The 19,366-nt window shown below is 41.9% G+C and overlaps 1 protein-coding gene across 1 annotated transcript; it reads right to left on the bottom strand.

The window, feature by feature from the left end:
* Positions 1-14,416: 14,416 nt before the first annotated feature.
* On the bottom strand, positions 14,417-18,147 carry bloc1s5 (biogenesis of lysosomal organelles complex-1, subunit 5, muted). The gene is made up of 5 exons (XM_063483553.1): positions 17,938-18,147; positions 17,651-17,733; positions 16,952-17,081; positions 16,317-16,375; positions 14,417-16,159 (listed from the first exon to the last, which is right to left on the bottom strand). The coding sequence occupies exons 1-5, from the start codon at positions 17,954-17,956 to the stop codon at positions 15,989-15,991; spliced, it is 462 nt and encodes a 153-aa protein (XP_063339623.1). The 5' UTR covers positions 17,957-18,147; the 3' UTR covers positions 14,417-15,988.
* Between the last annotated feature and the right edge of the window lie 1,219 nt (positions 18,148-19,366).

Genomic DNA, 19,366 nt, shown 5'->3' with positions numbered 1-19,366 from the left:
AATATGGCCTTGACCCACAGCTCTCGCTTGCTGTTGCTTACATCGCAGCTGTTGCTCACTCAGTGAAATGCAAAGGCCTCTGTGATTAATTTAAAGTAAAAAATGATATATGAGGTTATTTTCCTTGACTTGTACACATGATAAATAACCTCTATGTGCAGGTTGGACTCTCCCAAAGGGGTTTCTATTGTTACCAGGGCAAGCCAGCAACCACACATCACTATTTAATCTCAACATGTCATATAGCCGTGGTAAATATGACCAAATTAGCGCCGACATATTTTACATTTATCCCGCTGTAGTGGAGGCCACATACTTGCGGGTGTCTGCTGGTTACCCATTGTTGATGGCTAGGCACCTTGCCAGACCAGCCATAGCGTGGTGTAATGGGAAAAAGAAAGATGAATAGACTCTGGGGACCCAAGGACACTCTGTTTATTCTCTTAATTTGCCTGAAGTTGGTGGCTGAGAGTGAAAGAGTCAGCAGGTGGTGAACGGGGTGAAAAGTGACAGAAAGAAGCTGCATGTGTGAACTTAAAATTGTTTATGCCACAGTTACGTTTTGTCCCAGCCCCAAAGTTTAACGAGTGAGAAAGAACTCAAGGCAGGGGACTTGAGACTTTTCTACACCAAAGGAAAATCAGTTTTTAAGTACAGGCTGGTCAAGCACAGGCCTTAGAGAGGACACCAGATTCTTTTCCTGTCATAATCGCAGTCTTTGTCTTGGGCTTGCTTGTACATTAAAGTCAGCATGGTGAAATGATGATCAATATATCCTATAAACGGCAAACACACTACTGGTCCTGATTTCTAACCACCTTTTACCTTCAGAACTGCCTTAATTCTTTGCACAGATTCAAAATAGTGTTGAAAACATCCCAAAAGTAATCTGCTGGATTGAGATTGAATGACTCGTGAGGCCATTTGAGTACAGTGAGCTCACTGTGATGTTCAAGAAACCAGTTTGAGATGATTTGAGCTTGGTCTTTTAGTAAATGGGTACACTGTGGTCATCAAGGGATGGACATGGTCAGCAACAATACTCAGGCAGGCTGTGGTGTTTAAATGAAGCTCAGTTGGTACCAAGAGGCCCAAAGTGGGCCAAGAAAAAATCCCTCACACTGTTACACCACTTGCAGCCTGAACTGCTGATACAAGGCATGATGGATCCATGCCTTCATGTGGTTTGTACTAAATTTTGACTCTACCGTCCAAATGTTACAGCAGAAATGGAGATTTATCAGACCAGACAACATTTTCCATACCTGTTCTTAGCTGACAGGAAGGGCACCAAGTGTAGTCTTCTGCTGCTGGAGCCCATCTACTTTAATGTTTAATGTGTCGTGCATTCAGAGACGCTCTTCTGCATACCTTGTTGTTGGAGTTTCTTTTTCCTACCTATTGGTATGAAGCTGTCTCGCCATCCTCCTCTGACATCAACAAGGCATTGTCATCCAGAGGACTGCTGGTCACTGGATATTTTCTCTTTTTTTCAGGCCATTCTCTGTAAACTCTAGAGGTGACTGTGCAGGAAAATCCCAGTAGATCAGCAGTTTCTGAAACACTCAGAGCACCCGTCTGGCACCAACAACCATGCCACATTCAAAGTCACTTAAATCACTTTTCTTCCTCCTAATGCTCAGTGTGAACTTCACAGGTAGTCTTGACCATGTTTACATGCCTCAATGCAGTGGGGTACTGCCATGTGATTGGCCAACTGGACATTTGTGTTAACGAGCAGTTGAATCCAGTGATGTGGTCGGCGAGTGTATACTGTCTTTCTGTTCCAAACTGGGGTCTGCTTTTCACCAGTGCCAAGGGAAACACTGAGAAACCCTTTAAGAAGACTTTCTGGAACATTTCAGAGTCTATTTCTGACCAAATCTAATTCTGTCATATAAACATATGGGAATTACCTCTCTGGACACTCACTCTTTCTGTAAAAATGCTTAAAGCATTGTCTTCCCACTACTGAACCTGATGCAATCCAAAGCCAGAAGTGTTTCCATTAGGAAGACCGAGACTCATGGCCGTATTATATCCGGGACACAGGATGTTACCAACAGAGGGGAACCAATGTCATTTGCAGACAGCTTATGCTTAAACCCATGCCGCACGCACCTGTGCTGGAAAAGAAAACAGTTGGGAAAGGGCTTTCCCACATGATTGGAGGACTTCCAGTGAAAAGCAAAAAAAGATTAAAGTGTGGAAATCAGAAAGCACCTTGACTTTTCATCTGGGTGGCTGAAAAGGGGGCGAGGAGGACATAAGAGAAGGTCAGAGGTGAACAAAAGAAAGAGAGCAAAGACAATGGAAATAGGAAAATCGCATAAAAGGATAGAGGAGGCTGAGAGGCTGTGGTGGTTGTGGATTGCCATGACAACGCCCTCTCTATCCAAAGTGTTTTTATGTTCTGCTGCTCTCTGCTGGATCCAGGCGGATGACTAAAGGCGTGCCAGGCCTCATGAGGAATCTACAGCCTGGAAATACTATCATTTGCCTGTGACCTTACAGGGCTAGCTGTTTTCTCTCTTTTGGAAACTCCACACAGAAGCTCTGCACAGGTTGGAAACTGACTGCAAATCACTGCTGCTTTCCAAAAAAAGAAACAATCACAGGGCAAAACAAACCAAAATCAAGAAGAGCCAAAAATGTCACTGCTAAAATGTCTTTGCTGAGATTTTGTTTTGTTTTGATGGACAAAAGGATTTTTCAAGCAAATCTCATTAAAACAAATCTACATAAAAATGGCCACATGAAGTTTGAATTAATATAACCAGTAGCAATAAAACAATAAACAGGAGCTCATTTCACCTTAACAATAGCATGATGTGGAGCTGCACAGCTATCACAAAATGATATGATGACAGGTCTCTCTTGAAAATGAGATTTTTAATCTCAAGGAGATTTTTACCTGGATAAACAAAGGACCTAATATAGGATCAAACCAACAAATTCATTCATTGAGAAAGCTCAAGAACACAGAGTGGACTACTGTAAGCATTGTCTTATGACCCGTTTTATCCAAAGCTTCAGACTGATTCAGACGGATTTTTAGCTCAATGGCAATGCTGCTCTGTTAGTGAAACGACCCACCACTTTCAGGTGAAATGGCACCTTTCCAATCAGTAATCACACAAACATTCATGGGGTTCATTATTAAAGGATACTTTGGCATGTGGACTGCAGAGGTCCAGAACTGTTTTTTTGTTTTTGACTGGTAGATGATCCAGTGTATCACCTGAGCCACAGCTGCTTCTAATGTCTGGACGATTGGATGGGTTACTGGGAAATCTGCATGAATTCTAACAACTATGTTGATCCTTTAAAACTTTTATTTCTCTAACGTTCTGGGTTACTGCACCAAAACAAATGTAATGCTTTCCAGCCTCGGCTACTTCATTTAGCAATTGTTAGGAAGACAACATGCTACGCTATTGTGGTGAGCAATATACAGCTAAACATCTAACTGTTAACTATGACATCATAAGTAGTCTGATTAATCATATTTATTATGGCTCAGCATAGAGACACTGCATGTCTTTGTCCTCTCTTCCTCCCCTCACACCCAACCAGTTGAAGCAGATGGCTGCCCCTCCCTGAGTCTAGTTCTGCTAGAGGTTTCTTCCTGTTAAAAGAGAGTTTTTCCTTCCCTCTGTCACCAAAGCGCTTGCTCATAGGGGGTCATATGATTGTTGGGGTTTTCTTTGTATTAATGTAGGGTCTTTACCTTAAAATATTAAGCGCCTTGAAGCAACTGTTGTTATGATTTGGCAATATATAAATAAAACTGAACTGAATTGAATCTTTCCTCAAGTACATCCATTGAAAATTTGTGAGGACTTGTCCTTTTGTAGTCTTCTAAATATGAATTTTATATTAGAGAAAGGATGGAGATCTGACTCTGGGTACCTTATTATAAAATTTGAATCTCTGCATGTGTGCACTGCACAGACACATGACCAGCATTCTTGCTTTTTGTCAGATTTTGCCATTAACATACTTCAAAATCATCTGCCCCGTAAACATGATCAGTCGCTACGCAGTCATAAAGGGAGAAGTTAGACAGAGTAAACCTAACAAAAACTCGGCATTTTCAATTCCGTGTAAATGCTGCTAATTTTGCCCACACTGATCGCAATACAGTTGTAGTTTAGACTGTTGCTTTTTCCTAGCTTGGATTAATTTGAAAAAGTGTCTGAACTGATGAAAGAACCTACACAGCTCCGCACTTTGATGAATATTTATACCTGTCACATGAAGTGAGACATCGCAGGTGATGACGGGACCAAGCCCGACTAGGAGGCTGCCTTTTACAGACACTTCTTGGTTCACAGCCTTTCTCTAAAGGGCCCACTTCCTTCTGGTAAAGCCATCAGGATATACTGACCAGGGAGTGAGGGAGTTGAGGTGCAGCAGAGAAAAAAACAGAAGAGAGCAAGGAATATGAGAGAAGAGGAGAAAAGAAAATTGGGATTTATGGACATCCTAGACATCTTAGCGGTTCAGTTCGTCGGTCAGTGTGACCAACGATGCTTCCAGAAACCCGTTTTTGCATGTTTTATGTCCAGTTAATCAATAATTCTCATTATCAAAATAATATTTTAGCATAAACAAAAACAGACTTTTGTGAAGCATACACATACATCCAAAGTGTCCTTGAGCAAGATACTGAATTACTACCAGCTCCATATGTGCTTTGTGGCTGGACCAAGCGTTTGAAGCAGAAAATGGGGTTTCCTTTGAAGGATCAGAAGAAAGCGACATATGATTTGATTCCAAGAGAAGAAAAGTGGCTGTTGTTACATGTGTGGTGTACGCAGGTATCATTGACAACTTACAAATCAAGAAGCTGCCAGGAAGGCTTAAAGTTACAGGGAAAGTAGACTGATACTTCAGCAGACAGTATTTCATATGAGGCGAGCCATAAATGTCATCAATAACCAGAGAGGCTACAGTTTGCCTCAGCAAAAGCCGTATATAAAGACTGTCTGTGGTTTTATTCTCTTTGGACATGCTGCAAGACACTTTAAGGGCTCCCGTGTCCCCTCCTTCATTGCATCAAGGTTTGTTTTTATTTTTCCCCACTTTAAAAAAAAAATTACAGATGCTGTCACCCACTTACTTGTACTACTGCTTGCTCTCATGGAAAATGTAAAAGGGGCCCAGCCTTTGAGGTCAGGCTGTCATTGCCAGTGAGAGGTGGCCAAGTCACAAAACAGATGTTTACTGTTTTTCTAGAGATGATTTGTTCTCTGCTCAGTGTTGACTCAGGTCCAGCTATAACCTCGGTCACCTTAATAGAGTGCTGAGTTAGAGTGGGAAGACGGGGTCGCAATGGCTGAACCAGGTGATGATGTTACACTGTAAACGTGGGGCTGTATGCACATAAATTCCATGGGAACTTTATGAAAGTTATGATTCTGACAGGTGAGCGGATTTGTCCATAATTCAAGCAAATGTGCAATAAAAATGATTGGATGAATCGCACGTAGGAAAGTTGTGTCTGCGCGCTCCTGGATGTGTCACCCTGCATAAGCAGTGAGTATGAATGACTTTTAGGAAGCCTTGGTGTATTTCTGCGTGTGTGTCAGTGTAGCATGTGCCTTGATGCGTCTGCAGAGGTAGTCATGGACCGGGTAAAGGTCCCTCCACAGAAGCCGTTAAGCAGTGCGTCTGCTGGAATAATGTGTTTGACTTGGCTGTAGCAAAGCAGCAGGTGCTGGGAGGACCGGCTTGGAGCTCCTGCTCCCCTTCCTGCTTTGATCTACAGGCCAGGGACCAGTCTTCCCTTCTTGGTGTCTTTCCCTTCCATCTTTTCTTTGTCTTCCTGTTTCTTCCCCTTTGTTCCTCCTCTTCTGTGCCATTCTCATTATCTCTGCCCTTGTTTGCTTTGTCTCTGTTGTAGGGTTTAAATGTTGCTCTTTAACCTTTATGTTTTCTTTCTCTAAGCCAGGTTTCTAGTTGCTAACAATTACATTTTTCAGATTTAGTAGGCAGAGTCGAGCTACACTAAAAAAAGTCTTTTTTTGTTCTTTATTGGAGTGACATGAGAAGTGTGATCTTGTGTCTCTTGTGTTATCTCTACATTATAAAAATTAAGCTATGGTCAGCAGACAGTAGGCCATGTTTAGTTTAATGTTATCAGCAACTCTAAACAACCACATACAGGTCCTTCTCAAAAAATTAGCATATTGTGATAAAGTTCATTATTTCCTGTAATGTACTGATAAACATTAGACTTTCATATATTTTAGATTCATTACACACAACTGAAGTAGTTCAAGCCTTTCATTGTTTTAATATTGATGATTTTGGCATACATAACTCATGAAAACCCAAAATTCCTATCTCAAAAAATTAGCATATCATGAAAAGGTTCTCTAAACGAGCTATTAACCTAACCATCTGAATCAACGAATTAACTCTAAACACCTGCAAAAGATTCCTGAGGCTTTTAAAAACTCCCAGCCTGGTTCATTACTCAAAACCGCAATCATGGTAAATGGCCTGTATTTATATAGCGCTTTACTAGTCCCTAAGGACCCCAAAGCGCTTTTACATATCCAGTCATTCACCCATACATTCACACACTGGTGATGGCAAGCTACGTTGTAGCCACAGCCACCCTGGGGCGCACTGACAGAGGCGAGGCTGCCGGACACTGGCGCCACCGGGCCCTCTGACCACCACCAGTAGGCAACGGGTGAAGTGTCTTGCCCAAGGACACAACGACCGAGACTGTCCAAGTCGGGGCTCGAACTGGCAACCTTCCGATTACAAGGCGAACTCCCAACTCTTGAGCCACGATCGCCCCAATATGGCATATATATCATGGGTAAGACTGCCGACCTGACTGCTGTCCAGAAGGCCATCATTGACACCCTCAAGCAAGAGGGTAAGACACAGAAAGAAATTTCTGAACGAATAGGCTGTTCCCAGAGTGCTGTATCAAGGCACCTCAGTGGGAAGTCTGTGGGAAGGAAAAAGTGTGGCAGAAAACGCTGCACAACGAGAAGAGGTGACCGGACCCTGAGGAAGACTGTGGAGAAGAACCGATTCCAGACCTTGGGGGACCTGCGGAAGAAGTGGACTGAGTCTGGAGTAGAAACATCCAGAGCCACCGTGTACAGGCGTGTGCAGGAAATGGGCTACAGGTGCCGCATTCCCCAGGTCAAGCCACTCTTGAACCAGAAACAGCGGCAGAAGCGCCTGACCTGGGCTACAGAGAAGCAGCACTGGACTGTTGCTCAGTGGTCCAAAGTACTTTTTTCGGATGAAAGCAACTTCTGCATGGCATTCGGAAATCAAGGTGCCAGAGTCTGGAGGAAGACTGGGGAGAGGGAAATGCCAAAATGCCTGAAGTCCAGTGTCAAGTACCCACAGTCAGTGATGGTCTGGGGTGCCATGTCAGCTGCCGGTGTTGGTCCACTGTGTTTTGTCAAGGGCAGAGTCAATGCAGCTAGCTATCAGGAGATTTTGGAGCACTTCATGCTTCCATCTGCTGAAAAGCTTTATGGAGATGAAGATTTCATTTTTCAGCACAACCTGGCACCTGCTCACAGTGCCAAAACCACTGGTAAATGGTTTACTGACCATGGTATTACTGTGCTCAATTGGCCTGCCAACTCTCCTGACCTGAACCCCATAGAGAATCTGTGGGATATTGTGAAGAGAAAGTTGAGAGACGCAAGACCCAACACTCTGGATGAGCTTAAGGCCTCTATCGAAGCCTCCTGGGCCTCCATAACACCTCAGCAGTGCCACAGGCTGATTGCCTCCATGCCACGCCGCATTGAAGCAGTCATTTCTGCAAAAGGATTCCCCACCAAGTATTGAGTGCATAACTGAACATAATTATTTGAAGGCTGACTTTTTTTGTATTAAAAACACTTTTCTTTTATTGGTCGGATGAAATATGCTAATTTTTTGAGATAGGAATTTTGGGTTTTCATGAGTTATGTATGCCAAAATCATCAATATTAAAACAATGAAAGGCTTGAACTACTTCAGTTGTGTGTAATGAATCTAAAATATATGAAAGTCTAATGTTTATCAGTACGTTACAGGAAATAATGAACTTTATCACAATATGCTAATTTTTTGAGAAGGACCTGTATATGCAAATGACTTCCTGGCGACTTTTACAAGTGACAGGACACTTTGCATTGTAACTTTATGGTTGCTAAGGAAACCTAGAGGTGCTACCTTTAGACCATAGATTGTAAAAGATGGATGTAGCTATTATGATGCCACACATTTGTTTTGGAGCCTTGAGTTTGGTATTCTGGTAAACATATGTGGCGTGTAAATTGCTATTAGCAGAATTATTATTGACAATTATTAATTAGCTTTGTTAGCATATAGTTAATGAATGGATCCTGTCAAATCCTTAATTTATTTCCACATATAATGTGATTTGCTCCTTTCACATCTCTTTTTATCTGACAGCTGGTCACTAGTGGACATTCCACGCCCCAGTGGTATAGGTAACCCTTTAAAGTATTTACTACTCTATTATATATCAGCCAGAAGGAGTGGTGTCCCATCACAAGGACAAGCAAGGCAAGCAGTGCTTCCCCAGCCACATCTAAACATAGACATCAACTAAGTGAAAGTGGTCTCTCTTCTTTCACCTCAAACAGTGTTTTGTTGTAAAGTTTCTTGCTTGTTTTACATCTGGCCTTTACTTTACTGCTATCAGAAGATGTTTTGTGTGTCTGTGCCCTATTAGACTATATGGGTACATCACAGCTACCTGCTAATACATGCTAAGTGACATACAAAAAAAAGCTGTGGCCTACCAGGCTGTTATAGGTGAAATGTGGAAAATAAACTAGAGACAGAAAAAACAGTTTTGGGTTTGTTTGTTTTTTCGGTTTTTGTAATCTGGTTCCTTTTTCAGCCATAAATATGAAGCTAACAACTTGCAAATTTTAGCTTTAAATTTAATGTGAAGACGAAAAATACTATTTGCAAGGAAGCATTTTTTTTTATCACACTTAATGTCCAACTACCCCTTTAAGGTAATGCCTACACTTCACCAAGAATGCTTGTGTTGTAAAGCCAAACTTTCTTCCACTTGTGTATTTCCTCCTGGTTACTCTCTTACTGTGAGTCAAATAGTGCTAAAGCCAGACTTTTTCTTATAATATATGACTAAACGTGTGTATTTGAATAAAAGACAGCACCACACTGAGCCATAACAAGATGTCATGACACTTAAAGTTTAACACGGGCATGCAGGAGATGAGTCATAATTTCAGCTCTAGAGCTTCTTCCCTGTGTCTCTGTCTTTCTGTCCCAGCCTCAAGGTAAAGCCATTATGCTTGAAACGAAGAAGCACCAAAAGGTAGCCCACTTTGGAGGAACAGGGGAGGGAAACCATGAAAAGCAAAGCCCAGGGCTTTCTGGGGGCCTCGAGAAAGAGAGAGTTGCCTTTATTGAAGAAGCCCACTCCCATGCATTCCTCTGCCAAGAGCCCTGGCCTCCCTGGAGAAAGCCAGGATGAGAGGCTGAACTCATATACAGATGGGGGTTCGTGGGCTGGAGCTGCTCCAAACACACACTGACGCACAAAAAATAATGCACCTTGTTCCTCTGTCTCCTGCCTCACTCATTGTTCTGTCAGTCAGGATGGTTTTAATACTGTGATCCACAGCGGGGAATCTCTATTTCGTGAATGGGCAACACACATGCAGGGTTTGTAAAGCAAAGCTGATTGATTTATTGGTTTCGGAGGGCTGAAGTAGGTGGAATATTAGATCCTCCTTGGGGATCTCATTGTGGGTTAGTGAGAGCAAAAGCCCTGGTTTTTAAAAAAAACAACACAGGAGAGAATTTCCACTTTCTTGAGTCCAGTTTCACCAAACTCACAATGGGAGAAACATTGCTGTTGTGAAATGTTTTCAGCTCGGGGAGCTTTGAAGGGGTTGAGAGCCTTGTGTATATTGGAAGAAAGGAGTAGTCCTCTGACATTCACAGATAATTTCAGTTTTCAAGTTGGGGTGTCTGTCATAACACTTTAAGGATATACTGGCACTGGAAAAAGCATCTAACAGCTTTAGTTCGTCCATTTCTCTCAGCGGTTTGACGCTACGCTGGCAATCCAGTTTGGCTGATCCGTAAAACTTGTGGTTGCAATCTGGAGACCACATGTTGTGTCTTTTCACTGAGAAAGGTTTCTGATTTCATGTACTATTTAAACTTTTACAGCTATATCATTTTTTTTACTGTACGTCTATTAGTGATGAAAATGAAAACTCAGGCAAGCCTGGGGATATGGCTTAAGTTCACACAAAGACAGGAATGCAGTACACTGAGCACCGATACAGACTAACAACACATTATTTTCATTGTTTTGTTTTACTGGTATATTTTTAGTGTTTCTGTTAGGCCAATCACTGCAGAGAACTCCACCCACTGCACCGGGGCCTTGAATCTTCTTTTATATTTCCCTTTCTGTTCCATAACTTATTTCCTTAAATCAATACCCAGACAATGAGTTATAAATTACCAATCAAGGACTGGGAGAAAAGGAGAAAATGTGTTCTCATGACCAGTGGGTTTGATTTAAATCATAACCTTTATTTCACAATGTCAAAACAGGAACATTTACGGGAGGAAAGATGTAAGTCTAGACTTGAATGAGCTGGCAATAGGTCAGCAATGGAGACAGGTGAACAGACGGAAACAGAATTACTTCAGATAGCGCCCACTAAATCTTCAATGTATTTTTAAAAGTGGGTATAGAAAGTGTTTTGATATTAATATTAAAGCATCTGATCACATATGTGAAAGCGATGAACCAGAAGTGAATGCTGAACTACAACGCTTTGCATTATTATTGTTATTAGTATTTCTTTGGAATCATAGACTGTATATAAAAGATGGAAATGTTTGAAAAGCAAAGCCAGTGTGGAACTATGGGAAAACAGCTTTCTGACTACCTCTCTAAATGCTTTCATGTTAAATTTATGGGTTCAGTCATGGTTTGTGTCACGCTGGATAAAATATTAGGTTAACCCAAATTTAACATACACCATGCAAGTCCAGGTCTAGAAAGCTCAAGAGTGTGTCTGTTTGTGTAGTCCAAGAGAGATAAGATCAGGAAAATACCTGCTTGGTACAGAAAACAGGGAAAAGTCAAAGCCACTCAGGAGGTATGTTGTTGGCATTGAAGCCAGACATTCCTCAAAGGTTCAAGAATCCAGACGACAACAACCTTTGTTGCTGCTGGTAGCCACTGGTCGATGACAGCCCTCTCCCCGTCATCCCTGCCTATTGTTTGGCCAGTGATTGACTGAGGAAGGTGTTTGTTGTTGCTGGAGCCTTATCTGTGTTTCTTGGAGTTGGCAGGAACGCGAGGCTGCTGCGTTAGCACGGCTGTCTGATGAAACTGAACAGATGCAAAACATCATGTACAGTTCAACTAATTAGACTCTCAAAAAATGGCCACGGTGAAAGTTTCTTTCAAAAAGAGAGAAAGCAGGCACGACTGTAAGAATGTGCAAAGAAAACTGATTTTGCTCACTTTACAGAATGAAAACCAGCATATTGCAGTCTCTGCCTTCTCTGGAGAGCATGTCAGTGCTCGCTAATAAGGAGCACTGGCATTTTTATTGAAAGGTGAGGCATTTAATTTTCAAACCCTTTCTTTCCATTATTGCTTTTTTTATGTCACCCAGTGCTCATTTTCTAGAGCTGCCAGGGCCTGAGACTATCCAGCATGCTTTGCAAAGTCCCCTCAGAGAAATATCAATTTCATAGAGCAGCTTTGAGAGCTCTCTCGCTCTTATTTAGCGATCCGCTGGGTGAACGTCTGCTACTGCCAAAGAATTCATATTATCACCTAAATTACCATTCACCCAAGACCCATCACCGACTCCCTGGAGTGTTGTTATGTTAGGATATTAACTTGGAAGCGCAGCGCTTTTGTTCACTGGCATTTTCATTTTGCACCCCTTAGTGACTGAATAACGGGGGCCCGTCATGTCGCACAAAAGAAAGAAAGTGAGCCCGCAGAGTCTGAAAATTCTCATAAGCTGTCATGAAAGCGAGGGCAACTTCCCTCGTCACTTTCTATTGTCCCAGCACAAAATATTGAAATTGTGCTCATGTCAGACCTGTTTTTTCCCTCATCGCTCAAATAAAATGAAAACTGAAAGAAAGAAATTGCTTATTTGTACCAAGCGCTAAGTTTCGCTGAAGTTTACATTACATTCATTTTGTTCAAGAAAGAACAGTACATGAGAAAATGGGCAAATAAGCTTCTAACCTGATTCTCACTCATTAAAAGTCTATATGTGTTACAAATCAATTAGCAGAGCTTTAGTGAAAATCCACATATGCATTGTTAGCAGAAGCTCAAACACCGCTTGCATATCCATCTAATCATGCTGTTTAAAAATATATCTGCACATTTAGAGGTGAGTGTTCGTTTTAGTGTTATTTAAAAGAAAAGAATATTGTACTCTACACTGATTAGTGTGTAATTACATCTTCCAACTAACCGATTTGTTCTCATCTTAATCCCCTAAGAAAAGGAGCAGGCATTGGTTTGTGGAAGCCGCCATGTTGCCCGCTATCTTGAATACAGATGGTACGTTCCACCTAATCGTGTTTTATGTATGTGGCTAGAGCAGGGGTGGGCAACTCCAGGCCTCGAGGGCCGGTGTCCTGCAGGTTTTAGATGTGTCCTTGAACCCACACAGCTGATTTAAATGGCTAAATGACCTCCTCAACATGTCTTGAAGTTCTCCAGAAGCCTGGTAATGAACTAATCATTTGATTCAGGTGTGTTGACCCAGGGTGAGATCTAAAACCTGCGGGACACCGGCCCTCGAGGCCTGGAGTTTGACACCCCTGGACTAGAGGAGGTAAGTTTTAATTTATGCTTGCACCTTCAGACTCAAGATATGAAGGAAGAATTTCCTTTCAACTTAAAGTTTTGTTGTCTAGACTGATGGTGAGTTTGCAAAACAACTAAAGATTTGCTCCCTACATGCAATAGCACCACATCAGATTAGTCTAGACTGCTTGGATATGACAGAGTTTGCCCTTCCCTGACATTGTGAGCTTTCTGTAGTGGCTGATTTACAAACACAGCAAGATCCTGAAAACTGATTCTTGGAGACATTTGCTTTTATTTGAGCCCATTTCTTAGTGAATCTCACTCCGTGTTATCTGAGCACGTCATCCCTGGGAAATATTCCGCTCTGTTCCAGCGGATGTTGGAAAGCTCGTTTTCAGACGCTGTATCAGATTGCATTCACCAGCACACTCTCTTCTCCGTCCCTTGCCCAAAGGAGCTCCATCTGGGTGCTGCTGTTTCCTTTACCATTTATGTTGGCACGGACAGCAGCACCACCATGTCCAGAGAGCACTTCTCTGCCTGCAAAACAGGAAGAACGCACTGCTTTCAGATAGACACTGGAGACAGAAAACAAGCCAGCAACGATCCAGAGGCAGACAGAGGAGGATGGTAACGGGAGATTTTGAGCTGGTGCACAGCCAGTTTCTGCACTTGGCATCGTCTTACTGGATCACATGCCCTCGTCTGTGGACAATCTCTCCGTCCCAGCAATCTATGAGGTTGGGATACTTAATAGGCCAATGTTGTTTGTCGCATATCTTCTCCGTGTAAAAAACAAAACAAAACATCGAACAATTCTGTTTGCCTTAGCCCTGAGCGTGAAATATAAGCTACTCATAGACACTGATCGATGGCAGTGACAAAGCAGTTACTTGGACAGGTGCTGAGGTTTCTGGCTGTACTTTGACTTAAAATCAAAAATTCCCATGAATGTCAAAGCCCGGTGTTATTGCAATCCTTTATTCGCAAACAGCTGCTGATCTAATTCCCAGACTGCTTCAAGTCCATTTCTTTTGGCAATGAGCATGTTTTTATTGACAGCAACAGCCTTTTAGCGCAATCAGGAAGGGACAGCGGAAAGTTACTGTACATTCACCTTTCAGCTTTCCCACACTGTCTCAGCCTCGTTAGCGGGCCGATATGTTCTGGGTGTGTGGGTTTGAACCAGCAAAGAGCAAATCTTGCAATGGACAACTGAATGGTCAAACGTCTGACCTTAAATCTACATGAGCATCTTTGCAATCTGGGTTTAAATCCAGGCAGAACTGCTCTTTTTATCCAGGGTTATGATTATTGGCTGGAGTGTGAAGTTCAAATCCCACATCCCATATATGGTATGACCAGACTTATGCGGTGCAGGGCTTCAATTTTCACCATTGCATTTATCCTGAGTGAAAGCATGATGAGCTCCACCAGCATAAAGTGGTAACTGTCTGGTGTTACCACAGGCCTGGGTTCAAAGACTGTCACTGCAAGGCCAACAGGACTTTTATAGGGCTGCAACCCATTTTTACATTCAAGTCAGTTTAAGAGACTATGCAGTTTTGTTGAATTAACTTTATTTTTTAACCTGGCATTACACAACAATGATTAAAACTCATTACAACAGGTGTAAATACGGAGCCTGTAAGCTCATGATCATAAACACCTCAGTGAAAAGGTAGCTCGCTGGCAGAGGTCGGCCACGTTCCCGTACTGTCACTCCTTGTCAGCTGATGATGGGTTGTCTCCGCCTTGGACAGCTGCAGTACTGGGGCAGAGGAAAAGCATACGTTGGCATGCAGACATGCACAGAACAGAGCAGCGCTGGCCTTTTGCTCAAACATCGGCTGGCACGTCTGTGCCCTCTGCGATCTCTCGTGAAGTGCCAACCTTAGTGCCCTGCTCTGACTTGCACAGACTCGGGCAGAAAGCACAGAGAGGGTCCTTGCACAAGAGCAGTGGGGACGGCTCTCTGCCAGCCGAATGCCAGAATGTCACAAGTCTGCGGAAGGTCTCGGTTCTTAAAAGTTCCAACGAAAACGCTGCGTTGCTGCAGTCGATGAGTGAACTGTTGTCCAAGCGCGCTTCCTCGTGGGATCATTAGACGTGGCTATTCAGACGTCCGGTGTGTGTGCAGTTTGAAGGGAGTGCATGCGTTTGAGGGGAGGTTCTGTTAAATATTTCTCCGGCTACGTTCTTTGAGATGAACTCTGTTCTCAGCCAAGCCAAGAATGTGCCAAGTGCACCCACCCATCCATTAACCTGTCCCGAAGTGTGCCACCGTGCGAGAAAACAAAACACTTCATTAAAAGCAGAGCATGTTGGTCACGGTCAAGTATTTTAGTTCTTTTCCAGTTAATATCACTACATTTACATGCTATTGTGCTCATAGGCTCAAACTTACACTTGTTAGGAACACTACACACAAAGCCTACAGGGCTACAGGGAGATTAAAGCCAGAAAATCCGGATTTGATTTAGAATTTCTTTGTTTTCATATAAGAATATTCGATTTGAGGTGGCAGGAGAAAGAAAAAAACAACATAAGCTGCTGCTGCTGATGCATATCGGTTTCAGCAAAAAACTTTTATCGTGACAGACTTGTAGCTAAAGTGAGAGGTCACATGTTCCAAACACAGCAGAGGTGGTGAGAGACGGTTTCTTCTTCACGCACACCTGCCCACAAGGGCTTCTCGAGCGTTTAACGACCTCGCTTTAAGTGCTCGGAACATCTCCCCGTAGTGCCAAACTCAAGGCTGCTTTCGACACGATGTTAATTTACCATCAGGACTCTTCAGGCAGGCATCCATTAAAAACCTTAAAACGTTGAAAATCTCACAGCCAACGAACAATCAAATGACTGCTTTTTCTTTTCTTTTTTTTAAATGCTGTACATATTCCATGTGCTTGAGTTTGAGGGCCTGTGAAAACAACAAGTTGTTAATCACGCTTTCATATTTCACGATTTGGAACTTGCTGAATTTAGTGCTCTTTTGCTTCCAGCCATCAAGTACACAGAGCAAAGTCAGTAGTTTTGTTTAGCATGTGTAACACAGGCGTGCAGGACCGACTGTATTCACTGAATAAGAGAGGGCACATTGTGCACTCGCATCCTCACGCGAACATCAGCAGATCAGAGCGTAAACTTGGCCAGCTCCTTCTTCTTTTCGTTGTATTTAGCGCTGAGTTGTCCTACAGCCCGTGCGTGCTCTTCATCCACCTCCTCCTTTAATCTCTGCTGCTCCTTCAGGAACTCGGCCCAGTCTTCTTTCAGCTGCTCCATGTTCGCCTTTAGGCGGGTGCCCTGGCATGACACGAGGAAATCAAGATAACACAACAAAATTATTTATTTAAATGTTAAAGTGAATCATGCACTGTGCTGTATAAGGAGGGGAAATTCAAACTATCATAAATGCCTTTAAAGAAACTTTTTTAGAAGTTGCCTTGGCGTGTGTTTTTACCTGTTGGGCCTCTAGCTCCCTCTGCTGGACTCTCTCTGCCATGTGATTAGCAGCCTCCACTGTGGGACAAAACAAAGGTGCAAAAATATTATTTCCACACATGAGTCGGACTCTATTCTCCAAGATGCCTAGAGACTCAAGATCTTAGCAACAGTAAGTTCACAGTAAGCTACAGCATGGATGGAATAAACTCAGATACAGCATCTGTCTGTACAGTGGTGATAACAACTGAATACTGGTTATGACGTTTGTTACAATGTTACTTCCTCCTCTGAGTGGTCATGGCAACAGCCAGAGGAGACATCATACAAACAAGCTTCTGCTGCTACACCTCGACTAGATTTTCTTATTTGTTGGATTTCCAAACATTTAATTTTTCATATTTTCCTCTATACACCTGGTTTTGTATTCATTCATTCACACATGTTGAAGCTGTAGAGTTTGTCTCCATGGATACAAATGAAGAGGTAACATAGAAACTAATTTGCTGCAGAAAAGTAAAGAAAAAAATGAAAATACTTAACACATTAAGGCAAACTACTAAATTAAGTGAATGATTCATGAACTATGAAATAAGATTTCAGCAAAAAACAAACAAAAAAGTTTCATGTGTGACTGCGGGTGGAGTAACTTACACCGTGTATTGATGTCAGACAGCTGATGCTTCATGTCCTCGAAATTTGCTGGCGGCATTTGCTCATTCGTTTCCACCACACTTTTATTGATGTTCTCCAGCAGACGGCTCTCCCTGTACCCCCGCTTTTCCTGAACGACAGCACAACAAGTCAGCCCACGCTCTAAACAGCAGCTGTTTTTAAAACCAATGAACTAAAATGAATGAATAAATAAATAAGGTCACTGAGTGCAAATGTGACAGTTAAATTTGAATTCCTGTCTGCATAGCACAGCAACCGATATTTGATTTTTGACCATTTATGACAATTATTTGCTGTAATATTGGAAACAGATTGCAGGTAATTGCCAACTGGATCCCATTCAGTCACAGGCTGATAGCAGACTGACTGTCTTATGGCAACATTTACAGCAGGTGCTAGTAACAGAGTCAGTATCCTTAACAATCTCAGCTAAGCTAATAAATAAGAATACATGTTAATGCAATACTGTATTTCTTTTGAATTTTTTTGGTTACTTGCAACTTGGTGTTGGTTCTCTTTCACAATGGTGTGAAAGTATAACGCAGATATCAGGTATAATTGGGACTGGAACATGCAGGCTACATTTTTAGGTTTTCAAGAGGTTGGTAAAGAGGAGTGTGTGGCTGAGTGACTCTATGCAGAGCAGTCATCAAACTCTGTCATGCTTTCACAGTGTACCTCAAACTCTCTCATAAAGTAGCGGATCTCTGCATTGATGACCGGTCTGTGGTCCAGCAGTCGTGACTGGATATCACCCACATCTGCAGGATGAGCACAGACTGGCATAAACACACTTCACACAAAACAGACACATTTAACAACCTGTGTTTTAAAAGGCAACTTCAGTCCCAGCACACTGACAGATCAGCCCCTCTGTCTGTGCTTTGTTAGCTCAGCGTTGGCTTTAAATAAGTGCTTTAAAAAGCAAGGAGTGAGGCAGATTTTCTGATAAGAGTTTAACTCACCTTTAGCGATCTTGTCCATTATTTTGAGCTCTCCTGTCAGAGTCCCTTTACCTTTTATCCCTCCCCTTTGGGGCTGCTAGTTAGCTTAACAAACTGCTAGCTTTCCTCCAAATGCTAAGCTAATTCACAGCAGAAGACGTAGTTAATATAGCAAAACTATTAGCTATTAAACCTTAAACCAACAACGATGCAAAATCCTAACACATATCACATGATTCAAAATACAAATGCTACTTCCGGGAATGCTTTGGACTGAACCAAAGGGGGTGGGGAGGGGTGTTCATGATCTTTAAAGGTGTATTTTATTTACATTCAGTGTGGGTTTGTTATAGTTGGGTTACTGTCACTTCCTACTACAAATTATTTGACATTTTGTAGGTGTATGCACGAACCTAAGTTCGAGGACAATGACGTGCTGGTTGCTGTTTTCTCCGCAGGCTCGCAATGAGTGGCTCTGGCTTGTATATGAGGCAGTGTCGTGTGTGGTGCCTGGTTGTGGACAGCAGATGTCAGTGTTACTCTGCGGTGGAGCAAAGCGGCTGTAAGTATCGCTGTTTGACTCTCAGTTCCTTATCAGTAGAAAAGCCAGGCTGTTACAAAAGTTATATATAAATATATTCATTATGTTAAAATCTATGCAGCAAATACAAAATAAAATAAAAATTCAGTCAGTCAAAATATTGATTTTAAATAGTACTGTACTTGTATACTTTTACTCGATGATAAAATACCGGGTTGCTAGGTTGTTGAAAAATCTCTTTAGCTCGTTTGTACATTTGGATTTAATATTCTTAAACTGTATTTCGTTTTTTGGGTAGACACTGCCCAAATTTACCTTCTGTGATCTGTCTCCTGGAAAACCTGCAGGGTATCTAAACCCAGTTAAATTTATTAACAGCATATTCATATTTATAGAAATATACCTTAGAGAGTGGAAAACACTGAGTAACATTTCTTTGTAACTGTGTTCTAACTAAGAGAAAGAATACCCAACAGCTAGAGGAATTGTTCAAGACCAACCCAAAAGTTTCTCCTATTAATGCTTGTAATAAAAAAAATCAAATTATTTTCATTGAATTTGTTTGTGCTAAATTTGTCTAGTAATTGGAGAGCCATAGTTCTTTTTGATAGAATATTATTTAGACTATCCTGATATATATTCTTTATATATTCTTTGGGGAATGCTCACAACTCCTGTAATTAAAGATATGCACAAAGAAAATGTGCAGAAAAAGCAGAAAGTAGAAAAATAATTTAACCCCCCCAAAAACGTCATTCCCATTTTGCTGACCTTCATAAGATTAAAATCCAGGGCTGGTAAAAACACCAGTGCCTGAATTATCTTGTCTAAGCAAATGCTTTTTTTTTTACACTTCATAAAATGCAAATATATGAGCATAAATGTATTAATAAACTCAGCACTTGTGGC

This window comes from Pelmatolapia mariae, linkage group LG9 (assembly GCF_036321145.2).
Source record: "Pelmatolapia mariae isolate MD_Pm_ZW linkage group LG9, Pm_UMD_F_2, whole genome shotgun sequence".
Taxonomy (NCBI): domain Eukaryota; kingdom Metazoa; phylum Chordata; class Actinopteri; order Cichliformes; family Cichlidae; genus Pelmatolapia; species Pelmatolapia mariae.
The sequence above is the reverse complement of the archived record's forward strand: the minus strand, read 5'-3'. Positions and strand labels throughout refer to the sequence as shown.